The 22,130-nt window shown below is 42.1% G+C and overlaps 1 protein-coding gene and 1 long non-coding RNA gene across 8 annotated transcripts in view; both read left to right on the plus strand.

Annotated features, from left to right (window-relative positions):
* The window catches only part of LOC122659776 (chromatin structure-remodeling complex protein SYD-like), an 85,759-nt gene that overhangs the window by 14,474 nt on the left and 49,155 nt on the right, over nt 1-22,130 (plus strand). For all 7 annotated transcript variants that reach the window (XM_043854911.1, XM_043854909.1, XM_043854912.1 and 4 more), the window contains 4 exons: nt 20,902-20,999; nt 21,152-21,337; nt 21,611-21,791; nt 21,910-22,104. In XM_043854911.1, coding sequence (XP_043710846.1) covers nt 20,902-20,999; nt 21,152-21,337; nt 21,611-21,791; nt 21,910-22,104 — 660 coding nt within the window. The remainder of the gene's footprint in view (nt 1-20,901; nt 21,000-21,151; nt 21,338-21,610; nt 21,792-21,909; nt 22,105-22,130) is intronic.
* LOC122659777 lies at nt 16,914-19,048 on the plus strand. Its single transcript, XR_006332544.1, has 3 exons — nt 16,914-16,988; nt 17,030-17,039; nt 18,846-19,048. It is a non-coding gene; the product is annotated as an uncharacterized LOC122659777 (long non-coding RNA).

A 22,130-nucleotide genomic window follows, 5' to 3' on the forward strand; every position in this document is an offset into this window, starting at 1 on the left:
CTCTTCGATTTCTTCTTCTTTAATTTTTTGTTTCTTCCTCAACCCTAGACCCACTCCCTGCTTCCCTAAATCTCCTATTTTAGCCTTGGTTTAGTAACCTGCAACTAAGACATCCGCCAGATCTGATTTTAGATCTCACCATTCGGTTGCCAGTAGAATTTTGGGGCTATTTCTCGTTGGGATCGGCAGACCTTGGTGCTGCGATTTTGTTCCAGAAATTGCAGGGAGAATCGTCTTCATAAGAAGTTTCCTCTGCCGGAACTACTCCAGTTCACCGCCTCTCTGCCTCTCTTTCTATCGTATTATTGCAAGGTTGAAGAAGACATTAAGTCTTTAAAATTGCAAGTAAGGACAACTTATATTATTTATATAAAACCCCTTATATTCTCTATTGCTATTCTGTTTAACCCATTCAGATTTCTCTTTAACTCCATTAAATTACAGTTCTGCCACTCCTTTACAACTTCAGATTAATTATAATTCTGCCATTGCTCTTATAAATCTTGATTTATCTACTAGTTTGCCATTCAACTTTGGATTTAATTACAATTCTGTCATTGCTCTTATAAATCTTGATTTATCTACTAGTTTGCCATTCAACTTTGCCATTCAACTTTGGATTTAATTGCAATTCTGCCATGGTCGACATGATCGCCATGGCAACGCCATGGCTGGCGACGTGTCGATATATCGATCAGACACCCCTCCACCGACTTGGATCGCCATGACGCCGTGACAACTATGATGCATATGACATTATATAAAGTAGAATGGCGGAACGGATTCATACAATCATTTTGTTGGGATAAGGCTTATGTGAGTAAGCAGAAAAATAAAAATAAAAAATTGGAAGACGGGGCTATTGGACCAGTAAGCAACCCAAGAGGGGGATGAATTGGGTAGTGTGAAAAGAAAAGAAAAACTAATTAAAAATTTTAACCCAACCCAGCCCAACCCATGAATGCAAAGGTGAAAATAAAAAGACAATGCAATTGTGAGAGGGTATAGAAACAGATGAAACACTGCGATTTAGAGTGGTTCGGCCTCTTGCCTACGGCCACTACCAAGAGCTACTCTCACTCATGGACTTTCCACTATCTCAGGATCACTTTCCAAATAACAGTGATTAAGCCTTCTCACAATTGCTTTCCTTTGGCACCAATTAATAAATCTTTAAGTGTTGATTTCCCGGTTCACAACCAACCTAGTCTTTTTTCGGGCTTACTAATTACAACCTTATCACTTTTCGCAGGTAGCAATCACACCTTCACAATCACCTCAGTAATAGCCAATCTTCTACAACTCTTACACTAAAGAGGAGAAGTACAAGTTGAAGAACACTTGAATGATTCTCAGTCACTAGAAAACCAAGACTAAGATGATCCCAGTTAATGCCCAAAGTCATGTGAAGCTCTCCCTAAGCCCCTCTTAAATATAGGAGAGGAAACAACAACAAAAAAAAATGGCTGTTAGAAACTCCCAACGGCTCTATTTCAAGCAGAGCCGGTCATCCGCTTGGAAAAGCCAGTTGACCACCTTGATAGAACTAGTGATGCAGTTGCATTAGAGATTAATCCCGTATGAAGGTCTATGCGCAAGCTTCAGAGGCCCATTATGCACTTGTGGCAGTCTATTGGGCTGAAATTGACCTTAGGGTAGTTATATTATAACTCGGGTCTTTTATTTTTATGGGTTTTATTGTAATGGGTCTAATTTATAACCCCATAAAGTGAGTTAAAGTTTGTCCAGGGGATTAATAGTTAAGTGTTTGAGCTAGATTAGAATACTTAATAGCTAGGTAGAGTTCAGTTTTGAGTTTATTTACTTTATTGTGTGTGTGAGATTGATTAGGAGTCTCTTTTATGAGTCAATTTAGAAATTTTAGGTCATTATATATGTAAAACTCCCCCATCAATTGGAGATGATGGGGGTGTATTACAAGTTACAACTTTGATGTTTGTCCATATCCAATACTCTTGTGAGGCGCTTGATTGATCTACATGAAGGTTCCTTGAAGCTTGATCTTCAACACTTCATGACTCTAGTCGATCAAGCTTGACTTTAAGATCTTCCAAGTTCCTATGAAGCTTTGTTCGATGACCTCTTGTCCATTTGCTTGGACTTGCTTTCTTGCAAATCCATTATGCTTGGAGAGGATATCAATTGATAAATGGGCTTTTCATCACCCACAAACACAAGTGAATAATCTCCGAAAATTCACAAGGACTAATATCTCAACATTCTCTCCCTTTTTGGTGATGATAAACTAGTTTGAGAAAAAAATGAAAAATAAAGCCCCACAACCGATGCTGTATTAGATACCAAATCATAGATGTCAAAATTGAAAACATGTAGCTAATATGCTAGGTTGAATACCAACAAGCACTAACTCATTTTAAGCACAAGTTAGCAAGCAATGGAACAATACATAAATGTTGTAATATGGGTACAGGGGTAGAATTGTCATTAGGGGTATTTTGGTCCTGTACGCATTCTAGATTGTTCTCCTCCGTATTATAAATAAAGCTGGCCTGTGTCCCATTCAACACAAGTCATATTCATCAAACCAACATGGTATCAGAGTAGATATTCTGATCTGAAACCCTAACTACAGCTCTCCTTCTCCCTTTCTCGATTTCTGTGACTCCCCTACTAACAGCCGAGCCCCCCTCTCTTCTCGGTTTGCATTTTCCACCACCACCATCCTTTTAACTGCTCTCGGTGGGTCTCTCTTATTCCACCAAGAGCCTTTTCTCTCTCTTTTGGCGATGCTTCTCAAGATCAAAACACACGGGATTTCCCCCCCATGATTTGAGATGTTTTCTTGATTTTTTCTTCCACAGGTTTTCCTGTGCTTTTTTCGATCTATAGGGCCAACTCTGTATGTCGCTTTTTCAGGGCCAATCCGTGCTTTTCCTTCCTCAAGGCTGAATATCAGTTTTTCAGGGCCAACCCTGTTATCAATTTTTTCCAGGGACCAGCCCTGCCTTTCGCTTTTTGCTCCGAGGTGCCTCCACGTCTTTGGTTTATCACAGGACCATTACTGGTTGTCATCTCCACTCAGGGCCAACCCTGCTTCATCAATTTTACAGGGTCCGTACCCCAGAAATCGATTTTTTTGGCTGCTGATTTTTTCTTTGGCTATCTCTTGCACCTTGCACCATGCCTGGATCCTCGGGAATTTCTATTGCCTCCATTGGGACTGAAGGATTGACTTGGGAATTTTCCTTCTTTCCCACTATAAACAACCTTGAGATCTGAATGCTTGAGTGATCAATATGGATCATCAAGCCCCTTTATCTATATTCAAAGAGTTACAATAATCCTACTAGGAATAGGAAAGCCTACTAGGAATGGGAAAACTACCCTTGCCAATTCAGACTAGGAATACCTAAATAAGAATCAGCTAAGGGTGAATAAACATAAACATAAAAAAGGACAAGTATACCCCTATCGGGTAGAACTAATTCTTTTAACACTCCCCCTCAAGTTGGAGCATAAATATCAAACATGCCCAACTTGACAAGAATAGGATGAAAAACTTTTCCACTTAATCCTCTAGTGAACACATCAGCTAGTTGGTCAGCAGACTGCACAAAAGGAACACAGATCAACCCTTCTTCCAATTTCTCTTTGATAAAATGCCTATCAACCTCCACATGCTTTGTACGATCATGCTAAATAGGATTGTGAGCAACACTAATGGCAGCCTTGTAGTCACAATACAACATCATGGGAAGACGGACATGAACACCAAGATCTTACAATAAGCCTTTGAGCCATAGCAATTCACAAATACCCTGTGCCATAGCACAAAATTCTGTCGGGGCACTAGACCTTGCCACTACGTTCTGCTTTTTACTACGCCATGTAACAAGGTTTCCACCAACAAACGAGCAATAGCCAGAGATGGACTTCCTATAAGAGGATCCAGCCCAATCAGCATCGGTATATGCTTCGATACGAAGATGGCCATTCGAAGACAGAAGAATTCCTTTTCTTGGGGCTGACTTCAAGTAACGGAGAATTCGAAGGACAACATCCATGTGAGAAGAATGAGGATCATGCATGAACTGACTTACCATACTCACAGTGACGGTTATATCTAGTCGTGTATGAGATAGATAAATAAGCTTGCCGACCAATCTCTGATAAGGATCTTTGTCAATAGGTTCACCCTCTTTTTCTTTAAGCCGTGTAGTAGCTTCCATAGGTGTATTAGAAGGAAGACACCCTAGCATTCCAGTCTCGGTCAGCAAATCTAGGATGTACTTCCTTTGAGAAAGAACGATGCCCTTAGAAGATCGAGCAACTTCTATCCCTAGAAAGTACTTAAGGTTTCCCAGATCTTTTATTTCAAATTCTTGGCCAACGAAAGTCTGCAATTTGCTGATCTCATTATTATCATTCCCGGTGACCACAATGTCATCCACATAGACTATGAGAATGGTTATTTTTTCACCATTCCTTTTTATAAATAGGGTATGATCAACATTACTCTGCTTATAACTCACAGAAACCATAGCCTTGTGAAACCGTCCAAACCATGCACGGGGTGACTGCTTCAGCCCGTATAAAGCACGCTTCAATTTACACACTTTGCCGCTGATTTTATCACATAAGAAAACCGGTGGAATATCTATATACACTTCCTCCTCAAGCTCTTCATGGAGGAAGGCATTCTTCACATCTAACTGCTGCAATTCCCATCCCAGATTTACTGCATAAGATAGTAGTACTCTAACAGTGTTCAACTTTGCAACTGGTGCAAAGGTCTCCTGATAGTCGATCCCATAAGTCGGAGTAAATCCCTTAGCCACCAATCGTGCTTTGTATCGATCCACAATGCCATCTACCTTCTGTTTCACCACAAACACGCAATTGCATCCAACAGGTTTCTTTCCTGGAAGAAGAACCACAAGCTCCCATGTATCGTTCTTTTGTAAGGCTTTCATTTCTTCCGTCATTGTTGCCTTCCACTTTCCATTTGTAAAAGCTTCCTGCCATTTTTGGGGAATACGGACAGAAGAAAGAGAAGAGACAAAAGTACAGAAGGATGGAGAAAGGGAATCATAAGAGACTACATGAGAAATAGGATGCCGAGTACAAGCCCGAATACCTTTGCGATGAGTAATAGGTAAGTCAGGAGAAGAAGGAGAAGAGATGTTACCTGGAGAACGATCTGGTTCCAGGGCCGGCAATTGGATTGGTACTAGTGCTACAGTGGATGGTAGTTGCGTGTTTTTGGAATGTCCCCTGTGGTAGGTTTTGAGATTAGAATCATTAATTTTCTTCTGAAATTCCCTAATGGTTTGTTGGACTGGAGTCAACTCCCCCTGAAGGGGATCTTCAGCATCATCTAAGTTCTCTCCCCCTGGGGAAAATCCTCTTTGTCTTCAGTAGGAGGGAGGGGAAGAGCAGAAGGCTCAAAAGGGTTGGGGTCAATATTCGGTTGGTTCTGTACAGGACACATATTCGGTTGGTTCTATATAGGAAGCTCAACCAACACATCTTCCCTGAAAGTCTCCCCTTGAAGAGGTGTAGATGGATAATAGGAGAGAGCTTCATGAAAGATAATATCCATATTGACCAAGGTACGACGGGTGGGGGGGTGGTAACATTTATAACCCTTTTGGGATGGAGAATATCCCAAGAAAATACAACGGACGCCACAGGGTTCAAGTTTCCCTGGGGGTCTGGTATCCCTAGCATAACAGACACAACCAAAAACTTTAGGTGGACTGACAAAGGAGGAATATCCCTGTAATAAAGTAGCAGGGGTTTGTGAGTCAAGGACTCGGGTAGGCAGCCTATTAATAAGATAGGCTGCAGTAAGGACAACATCTCCCCAATATTGGGAAGGAACAGAATGGGCAAACATAATAGCCCAAGACACCTCAAGGAGGTGGCGGTTTGTCCTTTCAGCCACACCATTTTGGGCTGGGGTATCGACACAACTGGTCTGATGGAGGATTCCATGGGCAGCAAGATAGTGTTGGAACCAACCATCCATATATTCTTTGCCATTGTCACTCCGCAATATCTTGAGAGTAGCATTGTATTTGGTCTGAACCATCTTATGAAAAATTTGAAAACAGGAGAAGACATCACTTTTGTTATGCATTAAATAAACCCATGTACTCCTAGAATAACAATCAATAAAAGAAACAAACCAACGATGGCCTTTGAGGGAAGGTTTTCGGCTAGGTCCCCAAACATCAGCATGAACAAGAGTAAAAGGAGAAGAATTTCTTTTATTAGAAATAGAATAAGTGGAACGATGTTGTTTGACCAAAACACAGGCCTCACAAAAAAATCCGTCCTTATTAATCTTTAACGAATGCTGGAAATAAAAAAGACAATGTGCCTAAGGGGGGATGACCTAGTCTTTTATGCCATTGTTGAAGTTCAGAAGAGACTAATGAGCTTTGATGAAGAGGAGAAGGAAGTGGTGGTGGTGAAGTAGGACTCCCATTATCAAGCAGGTACAATCCACCATGCATCTTACCACATCCAATCGTCGCCCCCGTTGCTAGATCCTGAAAAACACAGTGTGAAGGGAAAAAGGTTACTTTGCAATTTAAATCACGGGTAAGACTACTGATGGATAGAAGATTAGTGGTAAATTTAGGGATATGTAAAACAAATGATAAATTTAGAGAAGGAGAGCAACTGATAGATCCTTTCCCAGATACAGAAGAGAGAGAACCATCAATCACTCGGACTTTATCTTTACCAGAAGTAGGAGAATAACGATGAAATAGGCTGGAGGATCCAGTCATATGATTAGTGGCAGCGGAGTCTATGAACCAGGGAGAGGAGACTGCCGTTGCACAATGACCAGCAAAAGAAATACCTGAGTGGGCTAAATTTGAACTTGGAGGGTTGGAAGAACTGGCAGGAGTCGATGTAGTAGAAGTAGCGGAAGCCTGTAACATACGACGGAAAGCCTGAAGTTCATCCTTGGATAGTCCAGTGTCAGTAGGAGGAGTAGTAGTGACAGCCTCAGTATGATTAGCCTTGTTTTCCGATTTCTGAGCAGCACGCTTAGCTTCAAAGTCTGCTGGTTTTCCATGTATCTTCCAACATGTGGCCTTAGTGTGCCACAACTTACCGCAATGATCACATTTGACTGCTGCCTTTTCAGACTTAGAATTTCCAGCAATAGGAGGAGTAGAACCAGTCCCAGTGTGTAGAGCTGATCGATCCGGAGGTGTGGTACTAAGCATAGCTGCATGTCGTCGATCTTCAATATGAACCAATGCATAGGACTGTTCCAGTGTGAGGAAGGGATCCTTGCTGAGAATTTGAACCCTAATTTGATCGAATTCAACATTAAGGCCAGCCAAAAAATCATAAACCCTAATTTTATCGGCATGCTTTCTGTACGCAACAATGTCATTGGCAGTAGTGGGTTGATAATCAAAGTAATGATCAAGTTCTTGCCAGCACTTGCGAAGTTCAGCATAGTATTGAGAGATAGTCAACTCATTCTGTTCAGTGTCATGAATTTTTTTCCTTAACTCATATACCTGAGCATCATTCCCAACCTCGGAATAGGTATCCTTTGCGGCCTTCCATATCTGGGCAGCAGTGTCAAGGAGAAGATAACCGGGTGCAATGGAATAATGCATAGAATGTATAAGATATGACATTACCATAGAGTCATTAGATAACCACCAAGTCAGGGCAGGTCCTTCTTCAACAGGTTTGGGAAGGCTGCTTGTAAGGTGTCCTGTATTACCACGGCCAGCAATAGTAAGGTAAGTAGACCTTGACCACATCAAATAATTAGTCCCATTTAGTTTAGTGGGAGAAGCAAAAGGTAGGTCCTCTGGACGAGCAGATCCATATGAGTCAGCTGAAGTAAGATCAGACATGATGTCGAAAGTGTAGAAGACACGGGTTTTGAAATTCCCACAAATTGAACCTTTAGAATAGGCTCAAACTTGGATCGAATTCTCTGCAGGTAGTATGGAATAAGTCCTCAAAAAATCAGCAACTTCTGATGAAGAAATAAAAAACCCTAACAGGGCAGATGTCAGGATCGAGGAGAATCCTGGGTTTTGAGATTGCAGAAATTTCAGCCGTCAGAATGGGCTGAAACTGAGGTCGAGTTTCCCTCTAGTAGTGGGGAATATGTCCTCCAAACAACAGCACTGTCGGATGAGCCAATTAGAAACCCTAATTTGATAAAAAATTAGGAAAACTTGGGTTTGGAGAAATTGCAGGTCTGGATCTGAATTGATTTTGATCCACTTCTGCAGTCTTCAAACAAAGAAGGTGTGCACCAAGTATAGCAGAAAAGAACCTCCAAAAAAAAGGAAGAATCGATCTTCAAGGTTGGAGAAGTTCTGCCGCAGAATTAGGGCACACCAATGATCTTCAGTATTTAATGAGGTGGTATGGCGGGCAGCATCTATATCCTTAGCAGATTCACCTCATAGTTGCTGTCCTGAATGAGAGAGAAGAGCCGAGAGTGATAGAGAAGAGAAAGCTAGAAACCGTGGAGGGGAGGGAAAAAAAAATAAAAACCAAAAATTGAGAAAGCTGTTTGTTAGATCAGAATTGGCTCTGATACCATGTAAACAGCCTTGAGATCTGAATGCTTGAGTGATCAATATGGATCACCAAGCCCCTTTATTTATATTCAGAGAGTTACAATAATCCTACTAGGAATAGGAAAGCCTACTAGGAATAGGAAAACTAGCCTTGCCAATTCAGACTAGGAATACCTAAATAAGAATCAGCTAGGGGAGAATAAACATAAACATAAAAAAGGACAAGTGTACCCCTATCGGGTAGAACTAATTATTCTAACACCTTGTTCGATCAAGCTTGACGGTATCGATTATCTGATGTGGTCGCGCTCTTGCTCTATCTCTATCAAGTCCCGTCGTTATTACGTAGATCTTACTGGTGATGTGAAAATTCCCTCGTTATGGTGTTTCATATTAATTGTATGCAGCCTAGATTGCTCGTGGTTACCTGTTGTTGGACTCTGGTGCTAAAATTTGGAAGGCTGCTAAGGATACTTATTCCCAGGTTGGGAATGATGCCCAAGTTTTGAACTCCGCAAGAAGGTTCATGAACTGAAGCAAAAAGAGTTGACTCTATCACAGTATTATTCCGAGCTACGCTCCCTGTGGCAGGAGTTGGATTTTTATGAGGAGTTTCAGCTGACTACCAACACAAATGTTGCTGGGTTTTAAAAAACAGGAGGATAAAATCAGGGTTTACGACTTCTTGGCAGGCGTGAATGTTTAGTATGATCAGCTCCGTGCTCATGTTATGAGTCGTGACCCTTTCCTTACTCTGGAGCAGGCCTATTCCATGATTCAGTTTGAAGACAGCGGTCGTACCACTATGTTACCACAACTTGTTCTAGCTCCTCATGAGCCGTCAGCCCTTGTTTTCAGCTCTCAACCCCGTAGTGATACCCCATGGTCTGGCAGCTCCTCTATCTAGGCCCCTTTGAAATGTGAATGTTGTGGTAAGGAGCATCATACCAAAGACTACTGCTGGAAACTTCATGGGCATCCTTCTGATGCCTTTGGTCATGGGACTCGTGGCAATTCCAACCAGTCCAACCAGGCCAACCATACTGAGGTCTCTGACAATACACCAGCTGGCTCTACACTATCATTGGCTGAACTCCTTGCCTTTTGCCGTCTTCTGACTTGGATGGAGCCACCTACACCTGCATCTGCCACTTCTGCCTCTGCTGTTACTATTGCCGACTCCAACCTTGCCAGTTCAGATATCCCTTTTTGTGGTCATAGTGTATCTGTCTACATCTCCATGGATTATCGACTCTGGAGCATCAGATCACATGACCGGTTCTTCCAACCTTTTTGTTCAGTACACCCCTAGCTCTGGTAAAGGCAGGGTTCATTTAGCTAATGGGACTTATTCCACTATTTCTAGGAGAGGTTCTATTTGGTGTTCTCCTACTTTGTCCCTTTCTGCAGTTTCACATGTTCCCTCATTTCCTACAAATTTATTGTCCATTAGTAGTCTTACTTCCAATCTGAATTGCAAAGTTGCTTTTTTCCCTTCTTATTGCGTTTTTCAGGATCTGCTAACAAGGGCAATGATTGGGTCTGGTAGATTGCGCGATGGTCTGTATTTACTTGATGATGGCTCTTCTTTGGTCTCTGGTCAGGCTCTTCAGACATCTTCTTCTTCGCCTCCTGTTTCTGAGTTACTGCAGTGGCACCCATTAGGGACTTTAGCTAGGATTTTTTTCCTTCTTTTCAGCAATGTAATTCGAATAAATTTTTTTGTGAGACATATGTATTGGCCAAACAAACTTGAACTAGTTATTTTGTTTCTGAAAATATAAGTGCCACTTCTTTTTCTTTAATTTATTCTGACATTTGGGGTCCGTCCCATTGTATTTCTGTGCTTGGCTTTCGCTGGTTTGTTACTTTTATCGACTGCCACTCTTGAACCACTTGGGTTTATATGATGCGCAACAAGGGGGAGGTTTTCCATTGTTTTCAGCACTTTCATCGTATGGTACAGACTCGATTTTCGGCTACTGTGAAGATTCTTTGGAGTGACAGTGGCCATGAATACTTCGAGGGATCCTTTCAGTCTTACCTTGGTACCCATGGGATTCTCCATCAAACTAGTTGTGTCGATACTCCTGCTAAAAACGGAGTTGCTGAAAGGACGAATCGCCATCTACTCTAGGTTGCCTTCTCTCTCATGTTTGAGATGCATGCTCCTCCCAATACTGGAGTGAAGAGGTTCTTATTGCAGCATTTTTGATCAACCGCATGCCCTCTCGGGTCCTTGGCTTCCACTCTCCTTTGGATGTTCTCCAGGGCTCTGCTGCGTTTCAGGTTCCTTAAAAATTTTTTGGTTGTGTGTGTTATGCTTGGGATCATCATTCCCATGGCAAATTTGACCCTCGTGGCTTTCGGTGTATTTTTTTGGGTTACTTAGCTACTCAGAAGGGCCATCGGTGTTAGCACCCTCCATCCAGATGTTGGTTTACAATTATGGATGTCATTTTTCATGAGTCTGCTGCCTGCTATCCTGTGACACCTCTTCGAGGGGAGCCTTCTTCAGTTGAAGATTTGTCACTTCTTACACTTGATGCTCTGCAACCTCCGGTTCCTGTTTAGGGGGAGATTGAGATTGACACTACTATTACGGTTCAGCATCCCATACCAGAGACATGTGTCTATGTTTGCAAATGCCAGCAGAATCAGACCACTACTACACCCACTCTACCGCGCCAATTGCCACCTCTTGATCCTGATCCAGCTCCCACGGATTCTGGAAATGTTCCTCCCATTTCTGCTGTTGATGTTGATCCCTCTCTTGATCTACCTATTGCAGTTCGCAAGGGTGTTAGGTTCTGTACTCCTATACATTACATCCTATTGCTAAGGCTGTTTCTTATGACTCACTTTATCCCTCCTATTTTAGTTTTGTATCCTCTTTGTCCTCTGCTTCTATTCCCCAGAACTGGCAGGAAGCTATTACAGACTCACAATGGCATGCAACTATGGTTGAAGAGATGCAGGCATTGAGGAAAAATGACACATGGGATCTGGTTGGTCTTCCTCCACAAAAGAAGACTGTTGGTTGCAAGTGGGTATTTACAGTCAAGCAGAAGCAGCTGGTATAGTGGATCGTTATAAAGCTAGGCTGGTTGACAAGGGTTTTACCCAGGCCTATGAGATTGATTACTAGGAGACGTTTGCTCTAGTGGCCAAGATGAATACCATCCGTGTTATATTATCCTGTGTAGCTAATTTAGGCTGGGACTTACAACAACTGAATGTGAAGAATGCGTTCCTTCATGGGGAACTTGAGGAGGAGGTGTACATGGGCATTCCTCTTGGTTTTACATGCTCAAAAACACAGGGAAAGGTGTGCAAGTTGAAGCGTGCTTTATATGGGCTGAAGCAGTCACCTCGTGCCTAGTTTAGGCATTTCCACAAAACTATGGTCACTACAGGTTACTCTCAAAGCAATGCTGGCCATACTTTGTTCATCTAGCGGTTTGGTCAAAAGGTTGCAGTTTTGATTATATACGTTTATGATATTGTTGTCACTGGTGATGACGTTGAAGAAATTTCTCGCCTCAAACAATATCTGGGCAAGGAATTTGAGATTAAGGATCTTGGACAGCTTTATTACTTCCTTGGCATTGAAGTTGCCAGGTCCTCTTGTGGCATGTACCTGTCATGGTTCGACAACTCGTTTTGTTTCGGTGTTTCGGGCTGAACGAAATATACGAAATTTCGGATATTTCGGTCAAAATTTTGTATTTTTTATGGCATGTTTTGGTAGGTCATTTCGGTGGATTTTAGGCCAACTTAAGGCCTGAAACTTCATGGAAACCCTATTTTAGGCTATATAAACACATTTAAATGTTTAAATTGCAAAAATAGTCACCCAAAATGGTGTTTTGGATTTGCACCATTGATTGGCAATGTACGGTCGAACCCTAATGTATAACTTAGTTAATTATACATACACATTGTTTAAGACTTTAAGTACTAGAGGACATAATAAATTAATGATTAATAAGCAATTTAAACAAGTAAATTGACTTGGAAGTTGGAAACATAAAGTGAATGACTCATAACAGTCATAACTCATAACTCATAACTTAAGTCATAATATTAAGTACATTAAGTCAATAAGACAACAACAAGTTAACAACTTAAGAAGATGATATCAAAAATTCAAAATGACAATATCCCCAATAGTCCAATACAAGTCAAGTAGTCATCAAGTGACTAAAATGTTGACAAATTTTCTAATAATAACTACTCCGCCTTTCAGGATCATCCCCACTCATAGTCCGATGGAGCCGACGTGTATTGCTCTCCGACTGTAGGACAAATGAATGCCATGTCATAGTCTGGGAGAAGAAACAAGTGTAGTCATCTATAGTGGCCATGTAAACTGCATCATCAACATGCTGAAGGTAACCTATCTCAGGATATAGGTCACCAAATTGTGAAGAAGTACTACCCACTGATCCACTATGATATGAGTCATATGACACCTCTGGGAGCATGTACGGGTACGGGCTGTACGGCTGGTGGGTTGGGTAGGAAAAGATGTCATCCACAAAAGACGATCCACTACGTTCCTGTGAGTGGGAATCATACTCAAAACTGGGAATGGATGGAGAAGATATAGGCTCCCACCCCCAAGTCAACTACCCAGCCTGCCCTTCGCCATATAGATGTGAATGAGATGAACTATACTCTGATTGTGCTGGAGATGGACTGCTCTCTATATGAAAAGATGGGGCACGGGAATGCCCACTCGATCTGCTGTCTCTATCGCCAATACTCAATTCACCAATAGAGCCAGATAGGGTATCAATGTCCATAAGATCAGCCTGCCTACTAGCTCCACTACCACGGCCACTAGGACGGGACTGGCCACGATGCTTTCTCGAGTAGATCGAGGTGGACGGTGTCGGCCGTGTGGCCGGTGTGGGGGCACGGATTGCCTCTTGCTGCTCTTCTACCACATACGGGACTCGAGTTCCCTCATATGCTTGACCACCATCACCATCATCATCTCGTCCATCATCACCTCCATCATCACCATCTCCACCATCACCATCTCCACCACCACCGCCACCAGAGGAAAAAGCATTTAAGCTCTTAAATGGTTTAAAAAAAAATTTAAAACCCTAAGTTTTATACTCTCAAACTCAAATATGGACCAATATGGCCATATATCGTGGTATGGCGTCCATGGCGGCGCCATGGAGGCCATATCGGTTGATATTTGTACATCAACCATATCGGAGGTCGATATGCAATATTCTCCAGCACCAGGACGCCATGGCGGCGCCATGACAACTATGATCAGAGGTCTACTATAGGTTATGGTACCTTCGTTGGTGGCAATCTTGTCACTTGGAGGAATAAAAAGTAAGGGGTCTAGTGCTGAAGCAGAGTTCTGTGCAATGACTCACGACACGTGAACTTCTGTGGCTTCAGGGTCTTCTCACCGATTTGGTTGTCCATGTTACACTTCCTATGAAGTTTTATTGTGACAGCAAATCTGCCATCAGCATTGCTCACAACCTTGTCTAGCATGATCGGATGAAACATGTGGGAATCGATTGTCGCTTCATCAAAGAGAAACTAGACAAGGGTCTTATTTGTGTGCCTTTTGTTTATGGCAGTGAACAATTGGCTGATATCTGTACTAAAGGTCTTAGCGGAAAAATTTTTCTTCCTATTGTTTGCAAGTTGGGCATGTGTGATATATATGCACCAACTTGAGGGGGAATGTTGTAATATGGGTACAGGGGTAGAATTGTCATTAGGGGTATTTTAGTCCTGTACACTTTCTGGATTGTTCTCCTCTGTATTATAAATAAAGCTGGCCTGTGTCCCATTCGACACAAGCCATATTCATCAAACCAACAGAGAGAGAGAGAGAGAGAGAGAGAGAGAGAGAGAGAGAGAGAGCTTGAACACGATGGAATGGAATAGTCCTATTGTGGTCCAGCAATTGCGTTTATATTATATTTCAGTATTAGACTCTTAGCCGGAAACATACTAAGAGCCTAAGTCTAACTATACAATTAGAACTAAAGTCAAAACTCTGTTACTTAACACACACACACACAAACACCATGATAGGGACACTTCCCTTATCGTGATTACACTTTAACACTCCCCCTCAAGCTGTAGTTTATATATATAGGTTAATCTGTTTGTAACCGAGCTGGTTACAACAGATTTTATAACCTCTCTTTTTATCCCTAGTGTTTCTCTTTTGAGTAATCTGAAATTAGGGACAACATAAGTAATTTCACTCTTGACTTAGGTATATTTATGCGGCTTAGCTTGGTTAAATGGCTCAAATTTAGGGAAACAAGAATAGCACGGGTGGCTTAAACTTGAGCCAATTCTCATTGTCTTCTTTTGCCTTGGAACTCTACAACAAAAGAATTCGCCAGAACCAAGGACTGAGACCAGTTTGACTTTCCGATCTACTGTACGTGCTCTGACAACAATTTCAGTAATGGTTTTCTCTCCTTATCCAGTCAGAATCAATACCTAGGGCATTAGTTTCCAAACCAAGGTTGAGGTTGAGTGCAATTCCCCGATCTTTTCCATGAGATCCAACGACAATTTTCTAAAATCATTTTCTCTCCCTTTTCTGGTCGAAATCGAAACCTAGAGCTTCAATCATGTCCTCAGAACTCCACCCTACTATTCTCACTGGCTTGGAGACTTTGGAAGTTTTCCTCCTGAAATATCAGTGGGTGAATCTCATAGTATCGATCAGACAATGAAGAGGGCGAATTCCTCCGTCTTCTAGTGACGGCTGCATCATTGCAAAACTCAAACCATACAATCAAATTGATGAGAAGCATCTACTGCTTCTCAGCAACCAAGAAGATTGTTGTGATGGCATGAGGAAGCAAGTTTCAATCGGGCAATTGATTGATAAAAGTCCTTGGGGGAGGCGGTAACGTGCTTGTTAACCTATTTGGTCTTGGGGAGAATCAGGATCAGAATGAAGGTGGGACCTGGCGCTCCGAGACATGGGAGGTGAGGTTGCGCAAGGTATGGGTGCGTGTAGGGACAGGGCGGGGCAGCCAAGGGAGGGAGGGAGGGAGGGAGGGAGAGAGAGAGAGAGAGGTTGAAAATTTGAAAAAAATAGGGGTTAAATTTTGGAAATAAAATTTTTTTATGGCTTCGTAGCGTGTCAGGGACTCAGGTGTCGGCTCAAATTGATAATAGTTTTTTGAGTGGGAAAACCAATTCCATGTAAATTAATGGTGTCAATTGGGAGGTTTGGTTTGGTTTTTCCTATTTCGGTGTGGGTTCCAGGGAAACCGAAACCGAACCAATAAGGACTTTTCGGTTTCGGTTTGGGTTGGACTCGGGTTTGGTTCGGGTTGTGATATCGGTTTCAATTGGTTCGGTTTGAAACTTGTGTATAGGCTGGTTTTGGGTAGGGATAAGGTAGGGTTTTTAGGGTTTGGGGGTTGGTTTTAGTATTCGTTTCGGTCCTGTTGGGCGGGCCGGCGGTTCAACCAGAACCGAACCAAGACCGAATTGTGCTCTAACCCGGAAACCGAAGTCAAAATGATAAGGCCTCGGTTTGGTTTGGATTGGGCTTAAGCGGGTCGGGCCTGGCCGGTTTTACCGGTTCGGTTTAGGTTGTGACACCCTTAGTGTAAATTTACCATAGTTCATAGTTGTCCTTCCATCCAAGTGAATACGAGTTACCCTAAAGTGCAATTGAAGTAAGGTTACAAGTTCTGTTGGTAACATGCTTGCTTACAAACAGACAAACCCATAGCATCCTACCTCGTCAGTAAAGAGATCGTGCGATTAGTTAACAGGTCAGGATATATATATTTATATTATAGGAGTAAAGTTCTCTGTGGGGGAGTGTATTGCCCACGGTCAGACATAGAGGGGGTGAAATGGCCGCCCCGCCCCCCATGATGCCAACGCGTGTGCTCTCATTGGCCCCCGTACACACGTGGGGCACGCTCCCCCACAGAGAATGCTGACCTCTCTCTCTCTCTCTCTATATATATATATATATATATATATATATATTGGATTGACAAGAATAGACATTAACAACAAAACTGGTCTTGAACATATATAGCAGTTGTAGATGTCGATAACCACAAAGAGAACTTCATTTTGGTAGCAATACTAACTCAAGCACACCAATCATCAGCAACAATAGTACAAAAAATTATTTATGTTGAATAAATTCAAACGGCAACGAACAAAATAAGCGGCCAGAGAATACCAATCGCAATCCAACATGTCATAGCAACAACAAAAACATCATAAGCCCTTCTCAGGAAGGCAAGTAGTAATCTTCACGAAGATGACAGATAAATGTGCAACATAGGTCGTGACTCGTGGCTGACCACTGATAAAAGTGCAGCATAGATTGCTGCAAACCATTGGTAAAACTGTAGCATAGGTTGCTGCGAACCACTGATGAAAGTAAAAGTGCAGAATAGGTCGCTGCAGACCACTGATAAAAGTGCAACATAGGTTGCTTCGAACCATTGATAAAAGTGCAGTATAGGTTACTGCAAACCACATACCAAAAGGAAACCAATATTCCTCCCTCAATGGAATCGACATCTGCACCTTCATCGAGTTGATCTAAGCACCATTCCTTTGTGGATCTCCTTGCCTGGTCTCTCACTCCACTATTGGTGTACTGATGGGCTCAGTATCGTTGGTTCAGTGTTGGGGAAACCTCTCTTTTCAGATGCAAGAACCAAAAGGAAAGATTGATTAGCTTTTGCTCGGATCTGTATTGAGGTCTCTGCTGAAGAACCCTTTTTGTCCTCCATCACAGTTGCTGATGATTCACACAAGAAGTTATCTACGAATGGAGCCCTCCCTGCTGCCTTGTCTGCAAAGTTTTTGGGTATGATTCCCATAAAGTGTTCCCCCAAGATGGGTGAGGTTGCCGATCGTGAAGATCTTCCGATTTCCTTTGCCACCATAATCTCTGCTCCCAGAATCCTCCATGCCACCATCTACCCTCCCTTCCCCCTCCCCCTCCTCATGGCCCAACCTCAGCTTTTGACCTTCGATCGCCCAGCCGTGGCCAGCGTCGAAGGCGCCGTTTTAGGGTCCCTTGTTTTCGAGAAAATCCCGCCTCTGGCTCTCCTCGAGGGCATGTGTTTGGCACTCTTCCCCTACTGCTGGTCCATGGCTGTGCAAGGACCAACGATAACAGTCGGTTCTCCTACTTGCGATCCGTGGAAGATGATAGCCCTGTAATGGCCTCTGTCCCTGACACGGTGACAACTACTCTCCCTCTGAGTTGTCGCTTTCACCAAGAAGAGCTCCAGCCTTCTGCGTCTGCTAAGTTCCACCCTCCTGTTGCTGCATCGATGCTGCTCTCTGCGTCCCAGACTGCTCCTATCTCCATCGCCTATGCTCCTGTCGCTCTCAGCTGTGACTCTGCTGTTGATGACTTGACTCTCCCCTGCCATTCTGCGCTTCTGCATCCTTTCCCTGCAGTCGAAGGGTGTCCTTCCTCTCTTTGGGCCTGCTACTACAGCTTCCTCTCTCCCTCCTGCTGTCGGCTTATCGATTGTAGAGGTTAATCCCTCTTCAATCCGTCGATCCTCTCTCCCTCATCTCTTCCCTATTCCTAATGCTAACCTTGGGGTGGGCCCCCCATAAACCTTATTTCCTTCTGTGCCCCACCCCTCTACTACTCCTACTCCCGCTGGCGTTAATGGTTCAGCTTCTTAGCTTGGCCCACTTAATTCTATCCCTTTGGGCCCTTCAGCCTTCTCCTCTGGCCTATCTCACTTGGCCCGTCCTTCCTTGGTCTCTGCTCGTCCATCCCATCTCTCTCCCTCCATCCCTTTTCAGCCTCCTATTGTCACTTGTCCCCCCCTTTTGTGTTTACCATCAACGCGAAACAAGCTCCCCTTCTTTTCCTAAGAATCGGCCATACAGAGATTATTCCTTGCCTTGCATCGAGAAGATTTTGCCTCTTAGTATGGATATCAGAGGTCATGCCCTCTGTTGTGGCAGTTCGGATCCCGCTGTTGGATGGTGCGCTTTCGTCGTTTTTGGGCATTGTTTCCTTGTTTCCTTTTTATGATTGGGTTTTCCCCCTTCTAGTGGGTTGTGTTAGGGTTGGGGGTTCCCCCCTTCTTTTTTGCGGGTCCTCGCCTTTTCATCTGTATTGGCCGGGCCTTGAATTGTGTTTGTTTGTCCTTTCTCCCCCCTTTCTTTCCGTTGGTATTGAATTTTTTATTCATCCAAAAAAAAAAAAATCACATACCACAACATAAGGTTGTTGGAAACCACATAACGCAGCATAAGGTTGCTGGAAACCACTGATAACAACAGAAGGTTGTTGGGAACCATATAATACAGCATAAGGTTGCTGGGAACCACTAGTAACAATATAAGATTGCTGCAAACGAGTAACCATATTTATAAGATAAAATTGTTGCTGAGGACATGAACAGATGACATCAACAAGCAAGTAATAATAATCTTCAACTGATGACGGGAGCAGATAATAATAAATTTTTTTGGTGCAAGCAGATAATAATAATAATAATCTCCAATCTCCCCCTCACGTGTAGCACTACACGTGGACAAATAATGCTAGGGAGAACACGAAAGGATAATCCATCATATATGGTGGCAATAACCAGCATCACGAAGGATAAGCATAACAGAAATCCCTTAATCAAGACCAGCCGCAATACCATCAATAGCAGCAATGGATCGGATCAAAGTAGATAAATAACTCCAATTCAAGACACAAATAAGGTAAAATAGTAATAAATTAATAACCCAAAACCAGATATCCTGATGTCTCCCAAATTCTGGTCAAATGCTCTTTGCAGACAATAACTATAATCCCCAAAATATTTAGTTGATCCTGTGGCTGGTTTGCAATATATATAGCATACCTACCAAATTAGCAGGTTACCAAGGAACCGAAGAAAATTAATCTGATGTGGTAGATCTTTTGACCAACTGTAATGATCAGACAAACAAATATGACTGCAAAATATTGATGGTAATGCGACGGCTGGATCTTCATAGAAAGCACTTATTGGGTTTGCTATGGGCCCACCCGGATACTACCAACCCAAATTACAAGTGGATGGCAGTTCTGTAATTATTGAAAGATAAGCTATCCAAAGAAAGGAACAAAAATAGGCACTATTCGTGAGTGTCGTTAGAGTTACATGGGAGGGGGTGATTCTGGCAATAAAATCAAAAGGACAGAATTGAATAATAAAATAAAAGGAGGGCAGTATGGTAAAAGGAACCAAAACATATCTATTGTGAAATGGTTGTCTTCTTCCTTCAAGCTCGAACCAGAAAACCAGTGGAAAGAAGAACTGGTTGCAGATGGGAGAACTACTTCTCGAGGAACCCAACCTGAACAGGTGAAGAATCACAACCCCTATCCCTAATGGAAGCAAGGGATATCAATCCTAACGGTTTACTATCTGAAGGTTAAAATATTCAACAACCCTTGACCTGGCGGACAGATTCAGGAACGCCTTGCTTACAGGTCTGGTTCTCAAGGTTGGAAAGGGTTTTGACTTTTGAGCCACGGGTATGGAGGGTTGAATAGCCCTGGGTAGGGTAGTGTATGCTTCAAGTTTCAGACCAAACCAATGGGGGATTTCGAATTGGTGGACTCCTCCGTTTGGTTCTGTTTTACCGCTAGTAGCAACAAATTGATGAAGTTGCAGGAATAACAACAGGGAAGAAAGGAGATAACAGAAAATAAGAAAGAAATACAGCAAGGTAGAAGAAAGCAGGAGGAAGACCAGGGCACGATTAGCAGCAGGAACTACAGTTACAAAGGGCATGATGAGTCTTGATAAAAAAAAGTAAGAAACCCTAGTTTTTTTTAAAAAAAAAATTTTCCAACTTGGATTTCATAGCATTTTTTCCCTCTTTTTATTCATCGTTCTGATACATGGTTGTTTTCTTGTCTGATGACCATGTCCATGGGTAAATGGATTGCTTCCTTCCACAATCTAATACTTGGTAGCGAATTATTCTCCGTCTTCTCTATGGAAGATATCATGTCACAAGTTGAATTTATTTAGAAACAACATTATTTAGAGGGGAAAAAACATAAGTAGAAAGAAATCGACCGCCTAGGGACCTAGACGCTCGCCTTGTTAAGTTAGAATAGGGTGGGCGACCGCCCAGCCCTTGGAAATCCACTCGTATGCCTATGTGATGCCTTGACACCTATGATATCAATGCTAGTCAAATTCTCATATCAATACTAGTTTAAGTGCATTGAGAGAATTGAAAGAATATGCATTGTTTTTGCCTGTTAGAAGTGTTTATTTGCAATTGTCAACTTTGATTTGTGCTAACACTTATGGTTCAGGAGACTGTGAGTTCATCTGAAGATATTTCTGCTAAGACAAGAAGTGTCATTGAACTGAAAAAGCTTCAGCTGCTTAAATTTCAACGTCGCATGCGGAGGTAATTTAATATCTTACTCTAATTGGCATCTCTAAAGTCCTTATCTTTTGTTTATTTACTTGGTTGTTCTTCGTGTCATCTTGTGCTTCTAACTAGGTGTCTTGTGACTTTTAACTTTTTCCTTCTAAAAGTGTATTGTTTCATTGTGACAGTGATTTTCTGCATGATTTCTTCAAACCTATCACCTCTGACATGGAGCGCTTGAGAGCATTTAAAAAACATAGACATGGAAGGCGGATAAAACAAATTGAAAAATTTGAACAGAAAATGAAGGAGGAGCGACAGAAGAGAATTCGTGAGAGGCAGAAGGAGTTCTTTACTGAAATAGAAGTTCACAAGTGTGTAACTTTGAGTTTGATTTATTAATTTATTTTCCTCAGTATGTTTCACTCATGCAGTAGTCAAAAGTGTCCTTAGGTTTATATAGAAATCTAAGGATTTACCTTTATTGTGGGACTGTGGAAAGGAATTTTTTGTTAATCTTTCTAAGTTAGCCAATTTTGTTGCTGTTACAATTTACAAGTAGAATTCATATTTATTAATTTTTTCATGTAATGTTTGTATTGGTATAGTAGTTCTACAAATAATTTGGCTGGTTATGTGTATTTTAGGGAGAGGATGGATGACTGGTTTAAAATTAAGAGAGAGCGCTGGAAGGGTTTCAACAAATATGTAAAGGAGTTCCATAAAAGGAAGGAACGGATACACCGTGAGAAGAGCGACAGAATTCAGCATGAGAAGATTAATCTATTAAAGATCAATGATGTGGAAGGGTACTTACGGATGGTTCAGGTCTGGTAGATCCATTACTTTTTTTTTGGCTATATGCTGATTATTTGCTCTTTTTTTTAAAGGCTATGTACAATTTTTGTATATTATTTCTTGTTATTACATCTACATAATTGTGTAGGATGCCAAATCGGATCGTGTTAAGCAACTGCTCAAGGAGACTGAAAAGTATCTTCAGAAGCTGGGTGCCAAACTACAGGAGGCAAAGGCCATGGCACAGCGTTTTGAGATGGAAATGGATGAGAGTAGGACTGCAAATGTTGTTGAAAAGAATGAGTTTGCTATTGAGACTGAAGATGAGACTGACCAGGCACAGGCAAGTTGCCTAATTTGTGATTTAAA

Source organism: Telopea speciosissima, chromosome 4, assembly GCF_018873765.1.
Source record: "Telopea speciosissima isolate NSW1024214 ecotype Mountain lineage chromosome 4, Tspe_v1, whole genome shotgun sequence".
In the NCBI taxonomy this organism is placed as follows: Eukaryota; Viridiplantae; Streptophyta; class Magnoliopsida; order Proteales; family Proteaceae; genus Telopea; species Telopea speciosissima.